The sequence below is a fragment of the Melanerpes formicivorus genome, unplaced genomic scaffold (genome assembly GCF_026170545.1).
Source record: "Melanerpes formicivorus ecotype bairdi unplaced genomic scaffold, bMelFor1.0.p_v2 SCAF_192, whole genome shotgun sequence".
NCBI lineage: Eukaryota > Metazoa > Chordata > Aves > Piciformes > Picidae > Melanerpes > Melanerpes formicivorus.
The window spans coordinates 403,597-428,349 of record NW_027142544.1 but is presented as its reverse complement, the minus strand read 5'-3'; the positions used below and the strand labels follow the sequence as shown (position 1 = coordinate 428,349).

At 48.0% G+C, this 24,753-nt stretch overlaps 1 protein-coding gene across 2 annotated transcripts; it reads right to left on the bottom strand.

Annotated features, from left to right (window-relative positions):
• Positions 1-6,940: 6,940 nt before the first annotated feature.
• On the bottom strand, positions 6,941-24,099 carry UPK1B (uroplakin 1B). 2 transcript variants are annotated; one of them, XM_068169546.1, is made up of 9 exons: positions 23,998-24,082; positions 16,778-16,832; positions 15,423-15,510; positions 14,614-14,814; positions 13,053-13,127; positions 11,094-11,207; positions 10,618-10,797; positions 9,066-9,149; positions 6,941-8,329 (listed from the first exon to the last, which is right to left on the bottom strand). In XM_068169546.1, exons 3-9 carry the CDS (start codon positions 15,489-15,491, stop codon positions 8,279-8,281), a joined length of 774 nt encoding a protein of 257 aa, XP_068025647.1. In that variant the 5' UTR covers positions 15,492-15,510; positions 16,778-16,832; positions 23,998-24,082; the 3' UTR covers positions 6,941-8,278. The 2 variants fall into 2 exon arrangements, with proteins under 2 accessions (XP_068025647.1, XP_068025646.1); XM_068169545.1 differs by lacking the exon at positions 16,778-16,832 and having other exon boundaries at positions 23,998-24,099.
• Between the last annotated feature and the right edge of the window lie 654 nt (positions 24,100-24,753).

Here is a 24,753-nt window from a genome sequence, read left to right as displayed (position 1 = left end):
CACACACTTTTCTTATTGAGGGTTACAATTTACTCTTAAAATTCAGTATCCCATAATAATGTCAATAGCAAGTGAAATGATGACACATATCTATCAAACAGACTCAGAGTTCCACCTCATTACATTGGATAGAACAGAACAGAACAGAATAGAAGAGAGGAGAGTAGAGTGGAATAGAAGAATAGAATAGAATAGAATAGAATAGAATAGAATAGAATAGAATAGAATAGAATAGAATAGAATAGAATAGAATAGAATAGGAATAGGAATAGGAATAGAATAGAATAGAATAGAATAGAATAGAATAGAATAGAATAGAATAGAATAGAATAGAATAGAATAGAATAGAAATGGACCAGGCCATACTGGAAAAGACCTTCAAGATCATCAAGTCCAACCTATCATCCAACACTATCCAATCAACTAACCCATGGCACCAAGCACCCCATCAAGTCTCCTCCTAAACACCTCCAATGATGGTGACTCCACCACCTCCCTGGGCAGCACATTCCAATGGCAAATCTCTCTTTCTGGGAAGAACTTCTTCCTAACATCCAGCCTAAGCCTCCCCTGGCACAGCTTGAGACTGTGTCCTCTTCTTCTGGTGCTGGTTGCCTGGGAGAAGAGACCAACCCCTTCCTGGCTACAATGTCCCTTCAGGTAGTTGTAGAGAGCAAGAAGGTCTCCCCTGAGCCTCCTCTTCTCCAGGCTAAGCAACCCCAGCTCCCTCAGCCTCTCCTCACAGGGCTGTGCTCCAAACCCCTCCCCAGCTTTGTTGTCCTTCTCTGGACGCCTTCCAGCAACTCAACTTCTTACCTAAACTGAGGGGGCCAGAAGTGGACACAGGACTCAAGGTTATGATGCTACAGCTGCTCTACAAAAACCAGATGAATCATTAGGTTAAACAAAAAACATTTTTTTCACTACTCAGCAGCTGAATTCAATGCTTGACTCTCTTCCCTACCTCCTTCATGACTTCAGTTTCCTTTAGGAAAATGCCTGGGTTGTGCTTCCCGCTTACCATGGCAACTGGCACACAAAGTGGTAGAGAAAACCATGTCTGCTGACCTCTGTCATTGTTGTTAGCCACAGCTGATTATTAGTGGTGCTCAAGAAAGGGTATTCTGGTGCCACAGAATCTAGCAATGACTTGGCCATAAGTCAAGAGAAGAATCACAAAGTGCCCTCCTCTTCCCCCAGTATTCTCATGGTTGTGAAAATTAAGCAAAAGTCACACTGAAAATCTAGTTATGATCTACAGAGCTACAGGCTGGGATAGGAGTGGCTGTAGAGCTGCCAAACAGAAACGGACCTGGGGATACTGGTTGACAGCTGCCTGAAAATCAGCCAGCAGTGTGCCCAGGTGGCCAAGAAGGCCAATGGCATCCTGGCAGGCATCAAGAACAGTGTGGCCAGCAGGCGTAGGGAGGTCATTGTGCCCCTGTACTCAGCACTGGTTAGGCCACACCTTGAGTCCTGTGTCCAGTTCTGGGCCCCTCAGTTTAAGAAGGACATTGAGACACTTGAACATGTCCAGAGAAGGGCAATGAGGCTGGGGAGAGGCCTCAACCACAAGCCCTATGAGAAGAGGAAGCTCAGGGGAGACCTTCTTGCTGTCTACAACTACCTGAAGGGAGGTTGTAGCCAGGTGGGGGTTGGTCTCTTCTCCCAGGCAACCAGCACCAGAACAAGAGGACACAGTCTCAAGCTGTGCCAGGGGAGGTTTAGTCTGGATGTTAGGAAGAAGTTCTACAGAGAGAGAGTGATTGCCCATTGGAATGTGCTGCCCAGGGAGGTGGTGGAGTCACCATCATTGGAGGTGTTTAGGAAGAGACTGGATGGGGTGCTTGGTGCCATGGGTTAGTTGATTAGATGGTGTTGGATGACAGGTTGGAGGCCATGATCTTGAAGGTCTTTTCCAACCTGGTTAATTCCATTCCATTCCATTCCATTCCATTCCATTCCATTCCATTCCATTCCATTCCATTCCATTCCATTCCATTCCATGGCAGCCTGGTCTAGTTGGGGATGTCCCTGATGACTGCAGAGAGGTCTGACTACCTGACCTTTGGAGGTCCCTTCTGGCCTGGACCATTCTATGATTATAAATGAATGGGAGCTGCAAACTTCAGACCTAGCCAAGTCCTGATGCCCCCAAAAGTTAGCTAGAGCAGGAGGGTTAAACCAAGAACGTTTGGTTCACTCCATAGTATAAAAGGGTAGAAATTATCTCACATCTCCTTTGCAAACTGGAGTGTAAGATGAAATATCTTTTGCAGACCTTGGAAATTCATGGGACTAATGTGATGCACTTTGGGTTCAGATACCTCTTTAAACTGGACCTGTTTTCTTCCATTGTACATCTGCTCCAGGGAACAGATATCTCTTTATCATTTAAATCCCTTATCTGAAAAGACCAGGAAACATTTGAATTCAGTCAGAGGAAATGGCTTCAAAGAAAACTTAGTAGCTGCTTAGGAATGAACCACAAAGGACAGAACGATGGGAAAAACCACAGCTGGAGAAAGGAGAATAACACACATGGTGATTATTAAACAGGGAAAGTTTCCAGAGAAGCAAAACTCTAAAAGGAAAAAGCAAAATATCTCCCAAAAAAACCAAGCCCTAAACCAGCCATAACATAGAGCTGAACCAGTCTCAAAAATGTCAGGGAACTGCTACTGTGCCCAGGTGGCCAAGAAGGCCAATGGCATCCTGGCCAGTATCAGGAATAGTGTGGCCAGCAGGACAACAGAGGTTATTCTTCCCCTGAACTCAACACTGGTTAGGCCACACCCTGAGAACTGGGTCCAGTTCTGGGCCCCTCAGTTTAGGAAAGATGTTGAGTTGCTGGAAGGTGTCCAGAGAAGGGCAACAAAGCTGGGGAGGGGTTTGGAGCACAGCCCTGTGAGGAGAGGCTGAGGGAGCTGGGGTTGCTTAGCCTGAAGAAGAGGAGGCTCAGGAGAGACCTTCTTGCTCTCTACAACTACCTGAAGGGAGGTTGTAGCCAGGTGGGGGTTGGTCTCTTCTCCCAGGCAACCAGCACCACAACAAGAGGACACAGTCTCAAGCTGCACCAGGAGAGGTTTAGGCTGGATGTGAGGAAGAAATTCTTCCCAGAAAGAGAGATTTGCCATTGGAATGTGCTGCTCAAGGAGGTGGTGGAGTCACCATCACTGGAGGTGTTTAGGAAGAGACTGGATGAGGCACTTGGTGCCATGGTTTAGTTGATTAGATGGTGTTGGGAGATAGGTTGGACTTGATGATCTTGAAGGTCTTTTCCAACCTGGTCTATGCTCTGCTATGCTCTGCTATGCTCTGCTATGCTATGCTCTGCTATGCCACGCCATGCTATGCCACGCCATGCTATGCCACGCCATGCTATGCTACGCCATGCTATGCTTTCCTCCCTCTTTCCTAAGAATGAGGAAGAAGTTTAGATCAGAAAAAACACCAGGTACTCACAAACTGCTTTATTCACTTTTTTTGTTTTTGTATTGATATATAAATTGCTTTAAACATGGAGAGTCAGGTAGGGAAGGCAGAAGAGAGATGTAAAGAAGGGTAGTTTGATTATCTTCAGGGATTATTTGAAGTGGCTTGGGTTTACCTTCTCCAGCTGTTGTGCCAGACAGAGTACCCTGCTAGAGGTGAGTGTTGCCTTGTCAAAAATACAGAGGGAAGGTTTTCAGTCCTGCATTCACTCACAGGCAGTAACAGCTCTGAGTAGCGAGAGCACCTCACTGCTCATCACTTAGCTCTCTCCAAGAGTTTATCTCAAGCAGTGAGTGTGCAAGAACTGCAGATGACCTTGTCTGTGCTGGAATTTCACCTCCTGTGCAAGCTGACACAGTCAGAAACACCCTCAGCTCGATTTTTTTCTCCTTTTCCTGTTGAGGATGAACCCTCAGCAGTCATCCCTGCACAGAGGGATCTCCTAAAGACAGATGCCTGAGATTACAGGCAGAGTTCTTGCAGGAGGTTCCCAGCATACCACACGTTGCAGAGGCTTTCCCCAGTTGCCAAAGAGGCCAAGGCTGCTGAGGGATGGGAGAAGGAGTCTCCATTTATGAGCTGGTTTTAGGACATACTTGGTCCTAATAAACATTTGCTTGGCACAAGTTTGTGTTGCAAGGAATGTGAAAGACAAGGACGCAAGGACAGTGAGCAGGATGGGGAATAAATCATCTGAGTCAGAGGATACTGAATGTTTCTAATAGCCTGGCTGCTGATTTTTGCAGTGAGGTGAGTAGCCAGATGCAAGAACAGCACATAGTGGCCAGACATGCATGTTGTGTATGGACCAGCAAGGTAAGGAGAAATCATAGAATCAATAAGGTTGGAAAAGACCAACCTATCACCCAGTACCTCATGACTACTAAACCATGGCTTCAAGTGCCACATCCAATGCCCTCTTGCACACCTCCAGGGATGGTAACTCCACCACCTCCCTGGGCAGCACATTCCAATGGCTAACAACTCTCTCTGGGAAGAACTTTCTCCTCGCTTCAATCCTAAACTTCCTCTGACACAGCTTGAGACTGTGTCCTCTTGTTCTGGTGCTGGTTGCCTGGAAGAAGGGACCAACCCCCTCCTGGCTACAACCTCCCTTCAGGTAGTCGTAGAGGGCAATAAGGTCTCCCCTGTCCTGGAGAGCCTGTGCAAAAAAGACTAATGCAGAAGAAGAGAGGGGAATGGAGGAAGGGGCAGGAAGGTCTGTTGGAAAAACATATGGGCAAGGCATAAAATATACAAAGGCAACCCCACATTGCCCTAGTGCCCGAAGGAACAGAGACCTTCAGTCCTGCCAGCCGCAAACATTCAGCACCGTGAAAGGTATCAGCTTACATCTGCCTGGGTGTGGAGGGGGGGCAGATGAGGATTTGGGCTTCTAACTGGCTTGGAGGCTGTGCTGCTCTGTCAAGCATGAACAGAGAATGTTCCTCAGCGAGTTTCTAATGTCTCAGAGCTGGGAATATTACAATAAATTAATAATCTAAAAATACAGTGGCCAACTCCATGGCAGAACTGCAACACACTTCCTTTATGCTAGGAGAGAAATGTAAATATTCACATCTAGAGACAACCACACAGAGCAAATCTGCAAACAAACCCCACAGCTTTCACCTGGAGAATTGTTTTTTCTTCATGCTCTCCTAGTCCAGCAGTTTTCTTGTGTGTATGTGTAGGAAGAGACAGGATGGGGCACTTGGTGCCATGGTTTAGTTGATTAGATGGTGTTGGGTGACAGGTTGGACTCAACCTCAAAGGTCTTTTCCAACCTGGTTAATTCCACTCCATTCCATTCCATTCCATTCCATTCCATTCCATTCCACTCCATACAATCCTATTCTATTCTATTCTATTCTATTCTATTCTATTCTATTCTATTCTATTCTATTCTATTCTATTCTATTCTATTCTCTCCCATTCCATTCCACATCCATACCTTTAGGCAGCAATCTAAACAGCTGAGGATGACCACGATCTCTTCACACATAAGCCAGCTCACCACCATTCCTGTTACAGACTCCATCCCTTCCTCACCCTCCTGTGGCATCCCAGGTAAGGAACTTGCAGAGATTGGAATCAGCCTTCAGAAGCTGAAAAACCAGTAAAAGCTGTGCAGGATTTTCCCATTGGCCTGCTCAGCATGGTTCTGCTATCAGTCCAGCCATTGTCTCCTGCCTCAGTTCAGGTGGATTAAGCTGCTTCCTTCTGGTTGCAGTGTGGCATGTGTGGAACTTCTGCACAGATCCACCATTTCCTGGGTCTTTTGTTCATCACAGCTTTTATTTATGGTGGGTTTTTTTCCAAACCATGAATCATACAGTGCAATGTGGAGGCAAAGATTAAGAGGCAGAAAGCAAATTTGCAGTAAACCAAACTTAATTGGCTTAAGCTGCCACTTATGCAATAGGCCAGTGGTATGATTTTCAACAGGCTGGAGCAGTTAATACTGCAATACTCTATTCAAAGTAGTCTCAGTTCTATTCCTCCTCAAGATCCTGCAGCATTTTCTCTATATTGAGCACAGTACCATAGTCATGTCACATTTAGATGTAGCAGCAAGGAAGAGACCTTCAGATCAGGATCTGAAGCCAAAGACCCAAGGAAGAAAGTAATGTTTTAAATCACCTGTTTCTGTAGTCCTCAAGTTTTCTCCAGGCTATATCTCGAGCCACTTCCATAAACAGAAAGCCTTGCTAGGCACTGCAAAGTCCCATAGCCAGTTGTTTCACCCATTTGCAGATTTACCTGAGTGTCAGAAAGAATTCTAGCAAGAGCCATTTACATAGGAGAGCAGTATGAAGGATTCTATGACTGAAGAGTTATAGCAAGGCTTTGGCCAAGAAAGGACAGCAGCTGTGTGCCTGCATTGTCCTCCCCCATTTCTCTCTTCTCTGCAGTTGCCTTTGGCAGAGATTTGCAGTTCATGGCAAGCAGCAGAGAACCCTGTCTTGGCCATTTCTGCCTAACTTGGGCAGACAGTGATTCTCTGTAGATTACTTTAGATGTAGCTATTATTGTAGCTTTCAGCAGCACACAGCTCCCCCCTGCCCCAGAATCACCCCCATCCCAAAACCAAATCCAAACCATGGACATATATGGTCTGCAGGTTCTATCCATGCCTTGAGTCTCATGAAAACCCTGCTGAAGAATAATTTCCTTCAGGAATAGCTGACTCCAGGCTTTCCAAGAGAGTCACCATCCCACTGAACCAGTGGAGTGGCTGTTCCATGGGGATTTTCCTTTCTGAAGGCACACTCATACAGAAAACCCCTTCAGAGTTGCAGGGATCTGTTTGTTCCTCAAGGTATTCACCCTTACACCTGCCTCCTTCTGTCCCCTAGAACTCAACAAGGGACTATTCAGCTAGAGAGTTTCTGTAGCACTGTGCCTCCCCACAAAAAAAAAAAAGGGTCTTGAACAAGACAAGTATTTCACTTCTGTTTCTTTTTAATTAGTATTTTGGTGAATATACAAAAACAAAGACTCAAGGTAGCTGGCAAGTGTCAGGGCCTGAACCAGTACACCTTCAGAAGAGGCTTCACTTTAAAATGCTCTGTACAGGAGCATTGTCACATGACACATGCAACTGAAGTGTTCACTAGGAAGGACACCAGCTCAGTCTGTGCCAAAGTAAACAGCCCCTATTGAACTGGGTGAGAACTGTAGCTGCAGATACAAGGACTGGATTTGATTCAATTAACTCCGCGCTTGCATTTTCCTTCAAGAGTTACTCACTGCCGTTGTTTGCCTTTCCTTCTACGTGATCCAGGGATGTGGAAGGAGAATTACACAGGGGACATGACCATGTACATGCATAAAACTGAAGCAAGAAGTGTGGTAATCTAGGGGCATGGGACAGCCACTTTCTCAAAGCCAACTACAGCACAGGCCCCTCTGTATTCTGCACACATTCCAGCCCACAAATATGTGAAATCTTGTGTGAAGTGCGCAACAGCTTCTTGAAGGAGTCACTTGGAAGCTTTGTCTGGACTGGCACTTCTGAAGGTAGGAGCACATGCAGTGGTTTCATCAGTGACAGGAGGTAGGCTTGAATACAGGCAAGCGCACTGCTGAGGAGTGATGACCTTTCATTCGGCCTGACTAGCAACAGACTTTTTATCTGTGACTTATCTTTACTGCTGACACACTTAAACTCTCAGAGAATCTGCCTTATTCTAAGGCAAGGAGTGACAGAGACTCGGAACAGAAGCAGAATGATGAAAGTGTATTAGAGGCATCTGCAGTCTTCTCTCTTCCAGCATCTGTCATTAGTGGTCACAGGAGGTTATACTTTTGCTCACATAGCCCTTGCCAGAGTCTTTAGCAGTGAGATTTACATTTAACCTAGTTTTAGAGAGAGATTTTTCTGGAACAAGCATACATGGGCCTTTTCCTTTCTGATGTCCTCGCAGAACAAACCAGATCACTTTGGATCACAGAAGTGTGGAGGTTGGAAGAGACCTTTGAGATCATCAAGACCAACCACTTCTTATTTCATGCTCAGAGGACTTCTTGCACAGCAAAAGAAGAATTGGGCCTCAGCCAGGAGGCATTAAGGCTGCAGAACAAGGGGCAAAGAAAGGACAAGAAGATTCTTTTCTGGAAGCACCATCTCTGTGTGCCAAGTTTTTAGAAGAGCAAAAATATGTATGGGAGAGGTAGTGGGAAAACTTCAAATCCTGCATGGCACAAGAAGGATGGAGCAAGAGATGAACAAATGCAGTTTCACGCGGTGCTTCGGGACAGCGCTGAGGACACTGGGCCTTCAGTAATCAATTCTGCTCCAGTAGAACATGGTACCAAGGAGGACACAGAACTGAAACGACAAGACTGCTAAGTATCTCTGCTCTTCATTTCCTTCTCCCCATCTCTCCCCCAGCCACATTTAGTCCCACTGGTAGGAGACAACGACAGGAGGCCTTGATAAGCAAAGTCCGTTCAGGCAGAGGAAGCTTAAGGCTCTCTATCTGCACAGAAGCTTCACAGCAAAGAGAGAAGATATGTGAGATATGTGCAGCCCTAACTATTTGACAGGAGCTCTCTGCTCACTGAGGATTGTCTGTCACAAGGCTGCTCAACCCTGAGTACTTAAAACACTCAAGCAAAGTCTTCAAACTAGACACTGAATTATCTGTCATGATTGCTGTGTAGGTGATCCGATACAGAATCACGGAAACATTCAGGTTGGAAAAGACCCCCAGGACCACCCAGTCCAACCCAGAACCCTCCCTTCACAAAACCAGGTAAAAGTAAAAAGAAAATAAACCAAAAGAAGCATCTGCAAGCTCTGTGTGTGTGTTCTGTTGTGTCACTGAGATGGCAGCAAGCCACAGCAGGTAGGAAGGATGCCTAGTTCCTTACCTGTGGCAGCCAGAATGCAACGTAAATGCAGCCCTGTTGGTGGAACTGGCTACAGGCAGACTGGTGACGAATGAGTAACAATAACCTGCAGACCTTTCAAATGCGTCACTCCCTTCATCCACCCCCACCCAGCTGGGTGTGAAATAGCAAGGCAAGAGAAGAAGAAATGAAGGCAAATACTAAATGCTCACCGTCCAGCAGAGGATGGCGAAACCAAACCAGGCAACACCCCAGGCATGAGCGTTCAGCCGCCCAGAAATAGCATCATAACAACCCTGTAAGGCAAACGTGAATGAATCAACACCGGCTCTGAGCTTGTACTGCAAGGTGACAAGCTTATCCACCTCTAAGAGAGGCTGAGGGGGCATGCTCTTCTCCTGCTGCTGCTTGGGTAGAACAGAATAGAATAGAATAAACCAGGTTGGAAGAGACCTTGAAGATCATCGTGTCCAACCTATCATCACAGTGTCTCAGGAAAACAAGCCAGGGCTACGTGGCTTACTGAAAACAGCCTACATGTTTCTAGCTCCAAATGCAAAGCAGGTTCATCTCAGACACTTCCAGGACAACTTCCCATGCCATACACTTGCCAACTATACATATATAACCAAACACAACCAACACAGAGTTGACCTCCAGAATCAAAAAGCTACAGGTACATTTGGAAGGTTGAACACCACCTACAAGTGCTTGGTTGTGCAGAAGTTGATCCTCATGACTCAGCAATTTGTTTAAATAGGCCAAGCTGGTCTACTGAGAAGTTCTACCTTGAGGAGGTGACCTGCTGACTTGCTCACTCATACAGCATGCCCTTATGTTTGACTAAGTTCGATTTAACTACTGTCCACCTATATGCTGGAAATGTAACTTCTTTCTGGTGGCACTGAGAGAGTTTTCTAAACAGTTCTCTCTTCACCATGAGAGTCCTTATTACAGCATCACAGAATGGTAGGGGTTGGAAGGGACCTTTGAAGACCATCTAGTTCAACACCCCTCACAGAGCAGGCTCACCTAGAGTAAATCACACAGAAACACATCCAGGGAGGTTTTGAAAGTCTCCAGAGAACGTGACTCCACGACATCTCTGGACAGCCTGTTCCACTGCTCTGCCACCCTCAAAGTGTTTCCCCACCCCCTTTCAGGATATTGCTTAGGATCTTATCTGCAGTCCCACAAATCATCCTCTTTGCTGTACTCTTAATCAATCTGAAAGCACTGATGGCCAAGGAGATGACAACCAGCCATGCACTCAAAGAAAGAGTGTAAAATCACCAGGAGAGGAAGTTTAATGAATGAAGAATCACAGGTTCACCTAGATCAGGCTGCACAGGAACACATTCAGATGGGTTCTGAAAGTCTCCAGAGGAGACTCCACTACCTCTCTGGGCAGCCTGGTCCAGCGCTCCAGCACCCTCAAAGTAAAGAAGTTATTCCTTAAGTTCAAGTGAAATCTCCTGTGTTCTAGTTTGCACCCACTGTCCTTTCACTGGACACAGATGAAAAGAGCCCAGCCCCATCCTCATAACCTCCACTCTTTAGATATTTATATGCATTTATAAGACCCCCTCTGTCTTCTCTTTTCCAGGCTAAGTGGCCAGGATCCTACCAGGCACTGTTTCTCCTCCAGCAATCATTTGCACACCAATAGCTCACACCGGAGGAGGAAAGCTATTCATCGTTTCCTTCCCTTCCAACAAGGTGCTGTTGACCAACAGCTATTAATTAAAGCCAAGAGGATCTTACATTGCTGTTATAGTAGCCAGAGGCTCCAAGGTTGCAGCCTTCTACGCTGAGAGGAGCCCCTTGGGAGTCCATGACACAGCAATTGCGCGGCCAAGGGAAGTCGGCGTCTTTGTGGGTGGCGCGGAAGGCAGACGTGTAGTTCTGCCAGTCGGAGGGGCCGTACACCCCACAGCACTTGTTCTGTGGGAGAGGAGAAGGGAAAGGTCTTTATGGGGTCAGGTCACAGCCCCCCCCCCCCCCAACTAGCCCCTCCACATGGCTGGTTAGGCATTAACCACAGATTTATGGGAGAGATTTTTGAAGTGCTTGCCTTTGCCAGTTCACCGGCTGATAAACAAGCAAAAAGGGGAGTGCAGCAGGACTTGAAGGATCAAGGCAGATACCATCCTCCACATTACTGAGCATCCCCAAGGAGGCATTGAAATTCCAGGGCTGCAGAGCATTTAGTAATTAGTGAGGGTTTTCAGGGTTATTACCTGAAGCATGAGATTATTCCATGTTTCTGTAACCCTTTCATCCTCATTGCTACTGCCTAGCCCTGAGTTCTCATACCTCTCCAGCATTTGCTTCAGGAAGAGATTTGGAGTGAGCTAAAAAAAAACAACAAAGAGAGAAGAATGCAGAAAGTATGTAAATAATTGGCCATGTGAAGCAAATAGAGGGTTATTTGGGGGTAGGTCTGTTTGCTTATTTTAGTGTCCTTTTGGTGAACGGGAATGCCACTTCTCCCCCACTTTTACACTCAGGAGAATAAAGAGAGGGTTGTGAGGAGCAGAAGCAACAAAACCATCTTTGAATGGGGTATTCAAAGAAATCTTGAGCACAGCTTTCAAGCAGGGCTCTGCCAGAGGCTGGATCACAGGTGATGTGCAGTAGCTATAGGTTACATTGGATGGATTACTTGGAACTAAATCACCACAAGTCATTTCCTTCCCTACCAATATAGAAACATAGAATCAATGAGGTTGGAAAAGACCTCAGAGATCATCAAGTCCAACTATCACCCAAGACCTCATGACTAACTAAACCATGGCTTCAAGTGCCATGTCCAATCCCCTCTTGAACACCTCCAGGGATGGTGACTCCACCACCTCCCTGGGCAGCACATTCCAATGGCCAATCTCTCTTTCTGGGAAGAACTTTCTCTTCACCTCGAGCCTAAGCCTACCCTGATGTAGCTTGAGACTGTGTCCTCTTGTTCTGGTGCTGGTTGCCTGGGAGAAGAGACCAACCCCCACCTGGCTACAACCTCCCTTCAGGTAGTTGTAGACAGCAATAAGATCTTCCCTGAGCCTCCTCTTCTCCAGGCTAAACAACCCCAGCTTCTTTAGCCTCTCCTCATAGGGCTTGTGCTCAAAATATCTCAACCCACAAAATCCTTCCCTCACTAGAAGCACTGTCTGGGGCAATGCTGAATATTTGTCTTCTGCATTTGTTGATGATTCAGCTAACGCCTACTGGTATTTCCTCAACAATAAGTTTGTAAGCACTTAAAAAATGTTAAAAATAACAAAACCCTGTCAAAAACAACAAAGTTATTCCCTTGATGAAAATAATGCCATTGGAGACCTTTCATAGAATCAGTCAGGGTTGGAAGGGAGCACAAGGATCATCTAGTTCCAACCCCCCTGCCATGGGCAGGGACACCCCACACTAGATCAGCCTGGCCACAGCCTCAGCCAGCCTGGGCTTAAACACCTCCAGGAACAGGGTTTCAACCACCTCCCTGGACAACCCATTCCAGGGCTTCACCACTCTCATGGGGAAGAACTTCCTCCTCACCTCCAGCCTCAATCTCCCCACCTCCAGATTCATTCCATTCCCCCTGGTCCTATCACTACCTGAGATCCTGAGCAGTCCCTCCCCAGCCTTCCTGTAGCCCCCTTCAGATACTGGAAGGCCACAATGAGGTCACCTCAAAGCCTTCTCTTCTCCAGACTGAACAGCCCCAACTCCTTCAGTCTGTCCTCACAGGAGAGGTGCTCCAGCCCTCTGCTCATCCTCATGGCCCTTCTCTGGACACCTTCCAGCACCTCCAGATCCCTCTTGGAATAGGGGCTCCAGAACTGGATGCAATACTCCAGGTGGGGTCTCAGCAGAGCTGAGTAGAGGGGGAGAATCACCTCCCTTGCCCTGCTGGCCACACTTCTCCTGATGCAGCCCAGGATCTGATTGGCTTTCTGGGCTGCAAGTGCACACTGAGAGCTCCTGTTGAGCCTCTCCTCCACCAGCACCCCCAAGTCTCTCTCCTCAGGGCTGCTTTCCAGCCAGTCACCACCCATACGAGGCCTTATTCTAACTCTGCAGTAGTCCTTTTGAGTTTACAGTGGTGCCACCACACAGGCCACTTACTATACTCCACAGGACCACTGTGCCCTAGGACTGCAGTGTTTCACAGCATGGTTGGAAGAACACTTGAGGAAAGAAATACTCACAAAGTCTCGGTGAGTTGCTGCTGTGATGCAGGAAGCCATTTCAAATGCATAAGTGATCAGCATCAGAATAATATACTGTGGGAGATGGACAGTACAGTTAGCTCTTGGAGAAACAGTGAAACACCTTTTTTTCCCCCCCAAGACTGAGCTTGAAACCCTGTTCAAGGCAGAGGAGGCTAAGCTTCCTACTCTCCTCAGTGCTTTCCACCTAGCCTTTCCCTGTGCTTGTTTCACTTCGCAATCTCCTCGCTCAAAGGTGTATGACTGGAATTGTTCTCCACCTCACAGATAAGATTTCATCAGAACATCATGACATCAATACCTCTATGGAAAAATACTTTGCCTGATATGTCTTAGAATAACATTTGCCTTTTTTCCCCCCCTGTTGTTGTTGCATCTCATTGGCAGCTTATGCTGGTGCTGCGTCTCCTCCTTCGACTTGCCAGCTGTGAGCTTTTCAGCAAGAAGTTGTTCACTCCAAGCAGGAAAGTGTATACTTTTGGGAAACAGAAGGTGGGATTTAGGGTGTCACTCAGATCCTCCTGCTTCTGCATCTTCAGATTTCCTCAGCACTTCTACCTTGTAAGCAAATTTCACTCAGGAAAACAGATCCTTAGGATGCCCTCTCATAATCTCTCTCACCCCCATCCCTCTAACCTTTCCCATACTTTCTTCAGAGACCTTGTGTCTCTATTTCTTGTTCCACATTTTCTAACGTTCTTCTCAGATTTAGGATATTTGTTTCCTTACCCCAGCTTCTGCCCTTGCAGCCTCTCCTATCTTCTATCTCACTGCCCTGGTCTTCAGCCAAGACACCAAAATTCAGAGTTAAGGCAGTTCTCTTCCCTCAGCTGTTTGCTGACAAATTCCCTGGTGCAAGAGTCCAAATCTCCACGTGTCTCTTGTTTGAAACAGACACACTGCCATCCCCCACTAATCCAAGAGAAAGATGATTCCAGTTTTTGGCTCTACCCTTCCTTAACACAAGCACCAATTAAGTTTTGCCAATGCCAACCTAAAGGGATAAGTAAGATTTGGTCCCATCTTAACATTGTTCTTGGTTTATCCAAAGCTGTCTGTCCCCACCCCTGTAATTTCTGCCTGCCTGCTGATGTCTAATGCTCTCAATTGCTCCCATGTTTGCTATCCTAACACCTACTAATGCCTTGTACAGAGTCATCACTTATTGCTTCTAAACTGAATAGTATATGACAGCTGAAAGGCAGCAAGGGGTGGGGATAAACAAGAATCTAAACCTCATCCCAGCTACATCTGATTGCATAAGTGCTTCTGCATTGCTTCAGGGCAAGGTCAGGGTCAGGCTAGTCAAGTTAAACCTCCTCTGTGGCTATGACCATTAATTCCCTGAGTCTGATTCAGGAACATCTCAGGCATGTGTCTTCACAGGAGTCACCTTTTGGGACACCACAGGCATGATCAAGGGCATTTGGCTTCTTATCACAAATAAAAGCTGGGTTTTGTCAGGGGATGATTGTCAAGGTAAACAGTGAAAGTAAAGCAGCACATTTTAAGCTTGGCAGCAATAGGTAGGCAAACTTACCACCAGCAGCAAGGTCCTGTTGGCCTTAACGACTCCAATGATACCAAGGATAGCCAGAGCCAAGAGTGCAAAGCCAACGAAGATGCCAATCCAGGCTGCAGCATAGATATCTGTGTTTTCTGTGGCTTCCAGGAGAGGGTAGAGACCATGGGGATTGGACACAAAGAAGATGCACTCTGCTGTCAGGGCAATGCCACACATCTGAGAAGTGCAAGTTTGGGAAATCCATTAGGTCAAGCTTCCTCAAAGAAATGACAGAAACAGAGAAAGACAGAGACCTCTTTCCTTTTGTTCAACTTTAGAATAGAACAGAGTAGAATAGAATAGAATAGAACAGAACAGAACAGAACAGACTAGACTTAACCAGGTTGGAAAAGACCTTTGAGATCATCAAGTCCAACCTATCATCCAACACTATCTAACTTCCTGCCAAACAGGAGACACTCAACTCCTCTGCCCACCTCTACAATCTCTTGTACTGTGTCTTCAAAGAAGAACTGAAGGTAAAGCTCATCCAGCCTAGATTTGAAAGAACTAGCAGAACCTTTCCCATCACTGTATGGAGGGAGGTGGCTGAAAAAGTGTTGGTCAGCAGCAAGGGCACTTCCCCTAGAGTTCACACTGCTCTTGAGGACCAGGCCCTGCTGTTGCTTGCTGTCCCCTCCCCACCCAACTCATCAGCTAGCACAGCTCTTCTATTTACATATGGACTTCACATGTGGAGAGGGATTTTGTGACTAGAAACTGTTGTTTTAAGAAGCATCATCCTGGAAGGAAGCCTCCACTCATACTTGTCCCACTTCACTTACCCCAATGATCACATTTCCAAAGACTAATAGGCCCTGCAAGATGTGTATGCCATCATCACTTTTTGCCATCTCTAATTCTTCATGCAACCTGGGAAAAAACAGAGAGTCTTCAGTTAGAGCAGTAACATAAGCCTCACTCAGCAGGAATTATCCCTGAGGAGAAGAACAGCCAGGACCTCCCTGTCTGTCTGTACATCTTGTACCCTTTGCTGCACAGTAATTTCAGAGGAGAAAGCTGCCCAGGTGTAAACCTAGCAACTTGAATTCTCCCTGATACTTGAGCTACAGAAGATTTGGACCACTTTTGGGGGAAGTTAATGCCTCCAGCTCCCTTTTGGATAGGATTTTCATCACCACAGCAGCACCCATATAAACCTTAGCTCATGATGTTGTATTTCCAGCTGGCTAGAAGCACGAGCTACACCCTGATGGGCAGGGGACAAGTTCAGCGCTCTCACTTCATTGCTTTTCCAAAGCAGCCAGCGTTACCATAGGGGGTCGTATCTCCCCTACTGGCTGTTTCATTTTGGCCAGCACTACCATATTGGTAACCATGGTGCTTTAGCTGCATCCTGTGCACATATCTACAGCATGTGGCCTAGCAGCACAGTATCACACAGTATCACAGTAATAACTAGGGTTGGAAGAGACCTCAAGGATCATCGAGTCCAACCTATCACCACAGACCCCATGACTAGACCATGGCACCAAGTGCCACATCCAATCTCCTCTTGAACACCTCCAGGGATGGTGACTCCACCACCTCCCTGGGCAGCACATTCCAATGACGAATGACTCGCTCGGTGAAGAACTTCCTCCTCACCTCGAGTCTAAACCTCCCCTGGCGCAGCTTGAGACTGTGTCCCCTTGTTCTCTTAGCACCTTGATAAGAGTAGTGCCACCTCCCCCCCCCCCCCCCCCCATTCTGGGAACTGAAGCTGGGCCCCCAGTTCCTGGTCAGGTCTGAGGAAGGGAGGGAAGGAGCAGCTCAGGCTGCAGCTGGCTCATGGGAGTCAGGCCAAGTAGCATTCCCACCAAATTCCTGAGAGCGCTATATCCTCCAGGCTGGGGCTAGGCACCCTGCATTAAATTCATGCCCTTCCAGAGAGAGCAGCATAAAGGCACTAGTCAGAGGTGTGAGACCTCTTAGAGGAACAATCCAAGCACCAATGGAAATTTGCTTTCAAAGGGATGAAGCATGCCTGTGCATTGGGAAGGGAAAATCCCCCACCCCGAGACAGCTGCCTTTACTGGGTGGTTGAGAAAATGCAAGCCAATAAAGAAAGGCTTAAGTATGCCCATCTTGAGCAGACAACAGGAAAAGCAGCTTGAACACCCCTCTTCTGCCAGAGTACCTGCACTAGTGCCTTCTCTTGATGGGAGTAGTGACTCCGGGATTCTTCAAAGAAGCTGTTGGAAAATGAGAGTGGGTACAGACATCAGTGAAGGGGAAATTCTTGAGGAACTGATCGTTGTGGGACCTCTTGAACATTACCTCCTCAGCAGCTGCACTTTCAGGATAGTCAGGACTTCCAACAGTGGCAGAGGGAAGCCCAGACTTTCCTGCCACCCTTTCTGTAGTAATTTGAGAGTCAGACATGGAAAGATCTTTACTGCTTTCACTGTTACACCAGCAGCACAGCACAGTGTGGGTGACAGTGGCCATCACTGTCACAGAATCACCAAGGTTGGAAGAGACCTCAAAGATCATCAAGTCCAACCTGTCACCATAGACCTCATGACTAAACCATGGCACCAAGTGCCACGTCCAATCCCCTCTTGAACACCTCCAGGGATGGTGACTGTCAGTGTAGGAAGTGATTTTTTGTCTCATCCAGGTGGCTGGAGGCCAGCCCAACATACCTGAAGCCCTGTCCTCAAAAATGGTCAGCTCATGAGGTCAGTGTGAAGCTCTATCCCAACAAAGCTTGACCAAACAACGTGCCCAGTGGCCACACAAAACTGCCTTGCAGATCAGATCTGTGTCTGAGCGATGTTTGACCACATATGGTCTGCAATACGAAACTGCAAAGCCTGACAAACTTGAGGCAGACACTGGTCCTCTAGTCATCTGAAAGCTGTAGACACCACTGCCTAGATTGTGGATCTTTGTGCTGCAAACTCCAGAGAGTTTAGAAAAGCCTTTAATGGCTGGCTAAGAGGTATCAGAAGTCAGGGAGCAGTTCAGAAGGCAAGGATAGCTCCTGTGCTCAAATGCAGGCATGTGAACTCCGGTTAATACATGGAAAAGCAGGCTGCCACGTAGGTAGCAAGGCTGAGCATTCCATGTGGCTAACAAGACAGATCACACCAAGGGTCATTGACAGTCCCATCCCTTTCCTCAACTTCACATATATCCCTTTCCCCCTCCCTTTCTCTTCTACAGGCCTCCCTGAAATGTAACAACACCACTCCCAACTTGTATATGGGTTGTCCATCCAGCTTGCACTTGTCTCCTCACAAGCTGGCTCTTCTCTCCCCTGGCAGGTAGTTTCTGTCTCTCTCTTCCCTCTCCTTGAGTAGGTATTATTGCAGGCCTGTCAGCCCAAGAAAGCAAGCCTCTTCTCCTGGGGCAAGCCCATCTCCTAGGCTCCCGTAGATGAGAGGAAAGCTGGACACAGTCACCACCACACAGATATCAGTTGAAGACTAATAAGCTTCTAGGCAGCCTAAGGCCAGTATCTTACCTAAGACCAGAGTAGGAATGGCAGGTGGAGAGACCAGGAATGGGAAAAGACAAGGAAAAGCCCTTACTGTAAGCCTGTAGATGAATAGTGCAATGACGTTGCCATATTAGTACAAATCCTCCCTCTGCCTCCAAAAGAGCAGCACCGAAGGAGTCAGCCTCTCAGTGCTTGCTTCATTCACCCCTTGTTTGGCCCCGTCTCTGGTGTAGAGGTTCTAATATTAGCATCACAAATGAGACACTGGGGAGGTGCTCCAAGGCTGTGAAAACATTTCAGCAGCTGGAGAGATGACCCTCCAACACATCCCAGAGAAGAAGCTGTAGGAGATCTGAGGCTTGTTCCTCACACCTGAAGGTAAGCTGAGTTAAACAGGAGCAGCTTGTACAGCACTTGGCACAGGTACATGACTAGGGAGTCAAACCTTGGCTGACTTGCCTGAGGCAAGTTGCATGCAGATATGACTCACAATCACCCTTGGGTGTGACACTGGTAGGCAGTTCTCCCAACCCAGGGGAGACAGGTACCTCCTGCCCGTGGACACAAATCTGTTTGGAGGTAGGAAAGCCTTCTTTACAGACTGGTCAAGGTTAGTTTTAGAAGCCAGATGCTGTTTCTTGGGGCTTCTGGAGAATCCATGAGGAAACCACCTTCAGTTGCAACTATTACCCAAAATCTCCACAACAGAAGGTGGGATTCTGGGATTTCAGCCTTGAACTTGCATGGGCCTGGTGTTCCTCAGCACATCCTGTCCACACTGAAATTTAGCCATAACCTGGCTAGGTCCAAGGTGTGCAATTATCACTACCACAGACTTTACTCCATGCTCCAAGCAGCTCTGGAAAGGTATCTGTTGCTCCCATTGTACCACAAAATCATACATCCCTCATGAAGCACTTCATCTTCCTTATGCTTATTCAAAAAGGGTAAGAAGGAGGAACCAGGGAACTCCAGGCCAGTCAGTCTCACCTCTGTGCCTGGAAAGATCATGGAGCAGATCCTCCTGGAGTCACTACTCGCTCAAAAGAGTAGTGAAAAGGTGATTTGGAACAGTCAGCATGGCTTTGCCAAGGGCAAATCCTGCCTGACCAACCTGGTTGCCTTCTATGAGCAGGTGACAAAATTAATAGCTGAGGGGCGAGCAACTGATGTCATTTACCTGGGCCTGAGCAAAGCCTTCCACACTGTCCCGCACCACATCCTGGTCTCCAGGCTGGTGACACATGGGTGTGATGGGTGGACCACTAGATGGATAAGGAACTGGCTTGATGGCCGCACCCAAAGAGTGGCTGTCAATGGCTCCATGTCCCAGTGGAGGCCAGGGACAAGCAGAGTCCCTCAGGGATCAGTCCTGGGACCAGGCTTGTTCAACATCTTTGTGGGGGACATGGACAGTGGCATTGAGTGCACCCTCAGCAAGTTTGCTGATGACACCAAGCTGTGTGGTGCAGCAGACAGGCTGGAGGGAAGGGAGGCCATCCAGAGGGACCTTGACAGGCTGGAGAGGTGGGCACAAGCCAAACTCATGAAGTTCAATAAGAGCAAGTGCAGGGTCCTGCATCTGGGTTGAGGCAATCCCAGGAACAAATCCAGGCTGGGCAGTGAGTGGCTGGAAAGCAGTCCTGAGGAGAGAGACTTGGGGGTGCTGGTGGACAAAAAGCTCAACAGGAGCTCTCAGTGTGCACTTGCAGCCTGCAAAGCCAATCAGATCCTGGGCTGCATCAGGAGAAGTGTGGCCAGCAGGTCAAGGGAGGTGATCCTCACCCTCTGCTCAGCTCTGGTGAGACCCCACCTGGAGTACTGCATCCAGTTCTGGAGCCCCTATGACAAGAGGGATGTGGAGGTGCTGGAACGTGTCCAGAGAAGGGCCAGGAGGATGATCAGAGGGCTGGAGCACCTCTCCTAAGAGGACAGACTGAAGGAGTTGGGGCTGTTCAGTCTGCAGAAGAGAAGGCTCCGAGGTGACCTAATTGTGGCCTTCCAGTATCTGAAGGGGGCTACAGGAAGGCTGGGGAGGGACTGCTCAGGATCTCAGGTAGTGATAGGACTAGGGGGAATGGACTGAAGCTGGAGGTGGGGAGATTGAGGCTGGATGTGAGGAGGAGGTTCTTCAGCATGAGATTGGTGAAGCCCTGGAATGGATTGTCCAGGGAGGTGGTTGGGGCGCCGTCCCTGGAGGTGTTTAAGGCCAGGCTGGATGAGGCTCTGGGCAGGCTGATCTAGTGTGGGGTGTCCCTGCCCATGGCAGGGGGGTTGGAACTAGATGATCCTTGTGGTCCCTTCCAACCCTGAATGATACTATGATGCTATGCTCTGGTCACAACACAGACTGTAACTTCTCCCTTCACACCCCTAAAACAATCTCAACATCCATGGGGGCCAGCTGAGCCTGTCAGAATCCAAGAGGTGTGGTAGTCCTGCCTTCCCCTCTGCCTCCACAACTTGCAGGCAGATCTGTTATTTCCATGCCCTTGGAATTTTCTTGACCCTTCTCCCTTCCTCTACTTTCAGCAGCTCTGTGAGATCTGCAGCACAACTGTAGAAGCAGAAAAGGAAGCTCCTTGCTGCAGTGGCTGGCTTCTGCCTTTGTATTATTGGTGACAGCCTCATGCAGGCTTTCAAAGTGCCAGGTTCTGCACATTGGCCACAACAACCCCATGCAGTGCTACAGGCTGGGGTCAGAGTGGCTGGAGAGCAGCCAGGCAGAAAGGGACCTGGGGGTACTGGTCGATGGTAGGCTGAACATGAGCCTGCAGTGTGCCCAGGCAGCCAAGAGGGCCAATGGCATCCTGGCCTGCATCAGGAACAGTGTGGCCAGCAGGAGCAGGGAGGTCATTCTGCCCCTGTACACTGCACTGGTTAGGCCACACCTCGAGTCCTGTGTCCAGTTCTGGGCCACTCAGTTTAGGAAGGAGGTTGACTTGCTGGAACGAGTCCAGAGAAGGGCAACAAAGTTGGTGAGGGGTTTGGAACACAAGCCCTATGAGGAAAGACTGAGGGAGCTGGGGTTGCTCAGCCTGGAGAAGAGGAGGCTCAGGGGTGACCTTATTGCTGCCTACAACTACCTGAAGGGAGGTTGTAGACAGGCAGAGGTTGGTCTCTTCTCCCAGGCAGCCAGTACCAGAATAAGAGGACACAGTCTCAGGCTGCATCAGGGGAGGTTCAGGTTGGATATTAGGAAGAAGTTCTACACAGAGAGAGTGATTGCCCATTGGAATGGGCTGCCTGGGGAGGTGGTGGAGTCGCTGTCATTGGAGGTGTTCAGGAGGAGACTTGATGGGGTGCTTGGTGCCATGGGTTAGCTGTTTAGGTGGGTTGGATTGGTTGATGGGTTGGACATGATGATCTTGAAGGTCTCTTCCAATCTTGTTTGGCTTATTCTAAATATTATCCACTCTGGTTTATTCTAATGCAAGCCCTGCTCACAGCAGCTCTTGGATTCAAACAGGACTCTGTCTCTGTGCATTCCTCACTCATTGGACTGGCTGATCTTTTGAAGCCTCCACATCCTCTTCTTATAGATTGGGGCAGGCTTTCAGTCACCATACAGAAGAATGTCCCCTGCTCAGCCTAGTCCTACTCCATCTCTAGCTCAAAAAGCCAGTAGGTAAGAACTGTTTTGGCATTGCCCCATGCAGAAGCAGGTCAAATGTTGATTGCCATATGTTTTGTGACAGTTATTGTGGTGGAGTCACAGAATCACCAAGGTTGGAAGAGACCTCAAAGATCATCAAGTCCAGCCTGTCACCCAACACCTCATGACTACTAAACCGTGGCACCAAGTGCCATGTCTAATCCCCTCTTGAACCCCTCCAGGGATGGTGACTCCACCACCTCCCTGGGCAGCACATTCCAATGGCGAACAACTCTCTCAGGGACCAAAACTTCATTTGCATCTGCACCCTGCTCGAGACGGGCTCAGTGTGGTGGCTTAGAGAGGCCTCACCTCACCCCTTGCTACCCTCCTTTGGTTCAGTGTCCCTGTGCAGGGCGTTGCATTCTCATCTCCTGGTGTAAGAATGCAGAGAAAAGGGAGGCATTTGTTTTATTACTCATGGGTTCCACCCACCCATGGCTCAAAGCTCTGCACCACTCAAGCGCAACTAAACAAACTCAACCGTTCAACAGCAGGAACCTGCTCCTTCTTGGTAGGTCCTCTCTGGTACGACAGCCCGGGCACCACACCTCTTGCTCCTTGTGCTCAGCCAGCTCTGGCTGGAGAGCATGTCTCTGCAGGCAGGAGTGAGATGCCTGGGCTGGGGTGCTCATGGGGGGAAGTCAGTGGCGTGGAACAGCTGCTAGAGGTGCCATGCCAGCCCTGGTGCCAGTGCTGGTGCTGCAGGAAGCCTCTGTGAGCCACAGATGTGCCCGCACCCTGACCTTCTGTGTCTCTGATGCATAAAGGCTTGCAGGTCCTCAATGCTTAACCTGGAGAAGAGGAGGCTCAGGGGAGCCCTTACTGCTCTCTACAACTACCTGAAGGGAGGTTGTAGCCAGGTGGGGGTTGGTCTCTTCTCCAGGCACCCACCAATAGAACAAGAGGACATAGTCTCAAGCTGAGCCAGGGGAAGTTTAGGCTGGAGGTGAGGAGAAAGTTCTTCACAGAAAGAGTAATTGGCCATGGGAATGTGCTGCCCAGGGAAGTGGTAGAGTCACCATCACTGGAGGTGTTTAAGAAAAGCCTGGATGAGGCGCTTGGTGCCATGGTTTAGTTGATTAGATGGTGTTGGGTGATAGGTTGGACTCGATGATCTCAAAGGTCTTTTCCAACCTGGTTAATTCTATTCTATTCTATTCTATTCTATTCTATTCTATTCTATTCTATTCTATTCTAATGAGGGCCCTTCTTAAGGACACAGCAATAGACCTATCTTTTTCATTCCCTCCCCCTCCCTTCTTTTTCAGTTGGTTTTAGCAGAAAAGTTAGTCCCTAAAGGGCTTAAAAAGAAGGTAGTTTCCAGGTCCATGGGACACAGAGTTACATAGTTTCAAAGAGGATGCAATTAAAGATGCTATTGAGGAATAACTTGGACTCTGCTGTTGGAAGCCAAATGCTTTACAAGTGTCAATTCATCATTTTTTAGTTATTTTAAAGCAAACACCTCCAGCACACACACAAACCCACACTCTCCTCCTGCCAGCCTTTCCCCACTGCCCCACCAGCCCCGACATGCAGCTGCCTCTGGCAGAGAACAGCTTGTGCTGTTGGAAGAGCCAGCTAGTTATTTTGTACTACCAAGGGAGGAAAATAAAGCAAAAACAAAGCTCAGCATCAGGCAGGGGTCAGAGACTAATTAAGTTTCCTTTGGAGAGAGGCTGCCACAAAACGAAGCCTGTGTGAAGAGCGGAGTGCCTGGTAAATCATCATCAAGCATAATTACCTTGGAAATAGAGCTGGGAGGTAGGCTTTTCCTCTCCCTCATTAGCTAAGCACAGCCAAAACAAGAGGCTCTTGGGTGGGATTTTTTTTGGTTGGGTATTTTTTTGGGGGGGGTGGGGGGGAGGAGCTTTGTTTGTTTGGAGGTTTTTCTTTCCTTTCCTATTTTTCACAAGTGAGAGGGAATGACAGGCTTCATCTCTCTGCAACAATTCCCCTTTCCTTTTAAATCACTCAGATATATTTAATTTCCCCTTTCCCTCCTCCTCAGTCTCGAGGAGCAACACACACGAAACAAATTAAAACAGCCACCGAGAAGACCGCAGCCTGAGGTAAGAGAAATGAAACACTCAGCTATCTTCTAGCAGTTAACCTTACCCAGGTACCAGACTCCCACGTACCAAACGCAGCCCAGGGGCTACAATAAAAGCCACGGAACACAAAAGCTTCCTTTGCTCTTAACGCTCATCACTCACACGCCTCGTTAAGATGACGACCGAAGCAAGGCACTCACCCCTCAGCTTCTCCTGATGCTTTCCCCAGCAGGAATCCCGACCCACCTGCAGAGCTGAGCAAAGCCCCTGTCTCCCACCTTGGCCGGCCTTTAAAGAGCACAGGTTGCATGAGGAAAGTGCTGTGTGATTGGTAGGGTGCCCATCACATGAGTAAAACTTCTTCTTTTTTTTTTTTTTCCCTTCTAGCCAAACCTGTTCCCTGGTCCTCTGGGGACTGGAGGGTGTCTCTGTAATTCTTAGATCATATCGGAATGCAGTTGCGCCGAAAACACAAAGCTTCAAAGAATTTCGATTCTCAGGCTCTCGAAAGGGGTGGATGAGTGACTCACTCACACGAGATACCTGAACTTTGAAGAGGATGGGCAAGCTGGAAGGATGTAAATATAAATATTAGGACTGCTGTATACAGAATCACCAAGGTTGGAAGAGACCTCAAAGATCATCAAGTCCAACCTGTCACCACAGACCTCACGACTAAACCGTGGCACCAAGTGCCATGTCCAGTTCCCTCTTGAACACCTCCAGGGAGGGTGACTCCACCACCTCCCTGGGCAGCACATTCCAATGGCCAACAACCCTCTCTGTGAAGAACTTTCTCCTCACCTTGAGCCTAAACTTCCCCTGACACAGCTTGAGACTGTGTCCTCTTGCTCTTTGAGCATGGCTATGAGGAGAATGCACTGGGTAGACAAAGAGTGTGAATGAATTTGAATGGTTTCATTTAATTACATTGCATGGGGTAAAAACAGTGGCTT

Bases quoted from the DNA above. Each gene is read 5' to 3' on its own strand.
- UPK1B (XM_068169545.1), bottom strand. From the start codon at position 15,491: ATGGCAAAAAGTGATGATGGCATACACATCTTGCAGGGCCTATTAGTC. The intron at 14,815-15,422 runs GTAAGTGAAGTG...TGCACTTCTCAG, and splicing joins TTGGAAATGTGATCATTGGG to ATGTGTGGCATTGCCCTGAC. The intron at 9,150-10,617 runs GTAAGATCCTCT...TTTGCCTTACAG, and splicing joins CTGGCTACTATAACAGCAAT to GGTTGTTATGATGCTATTTC.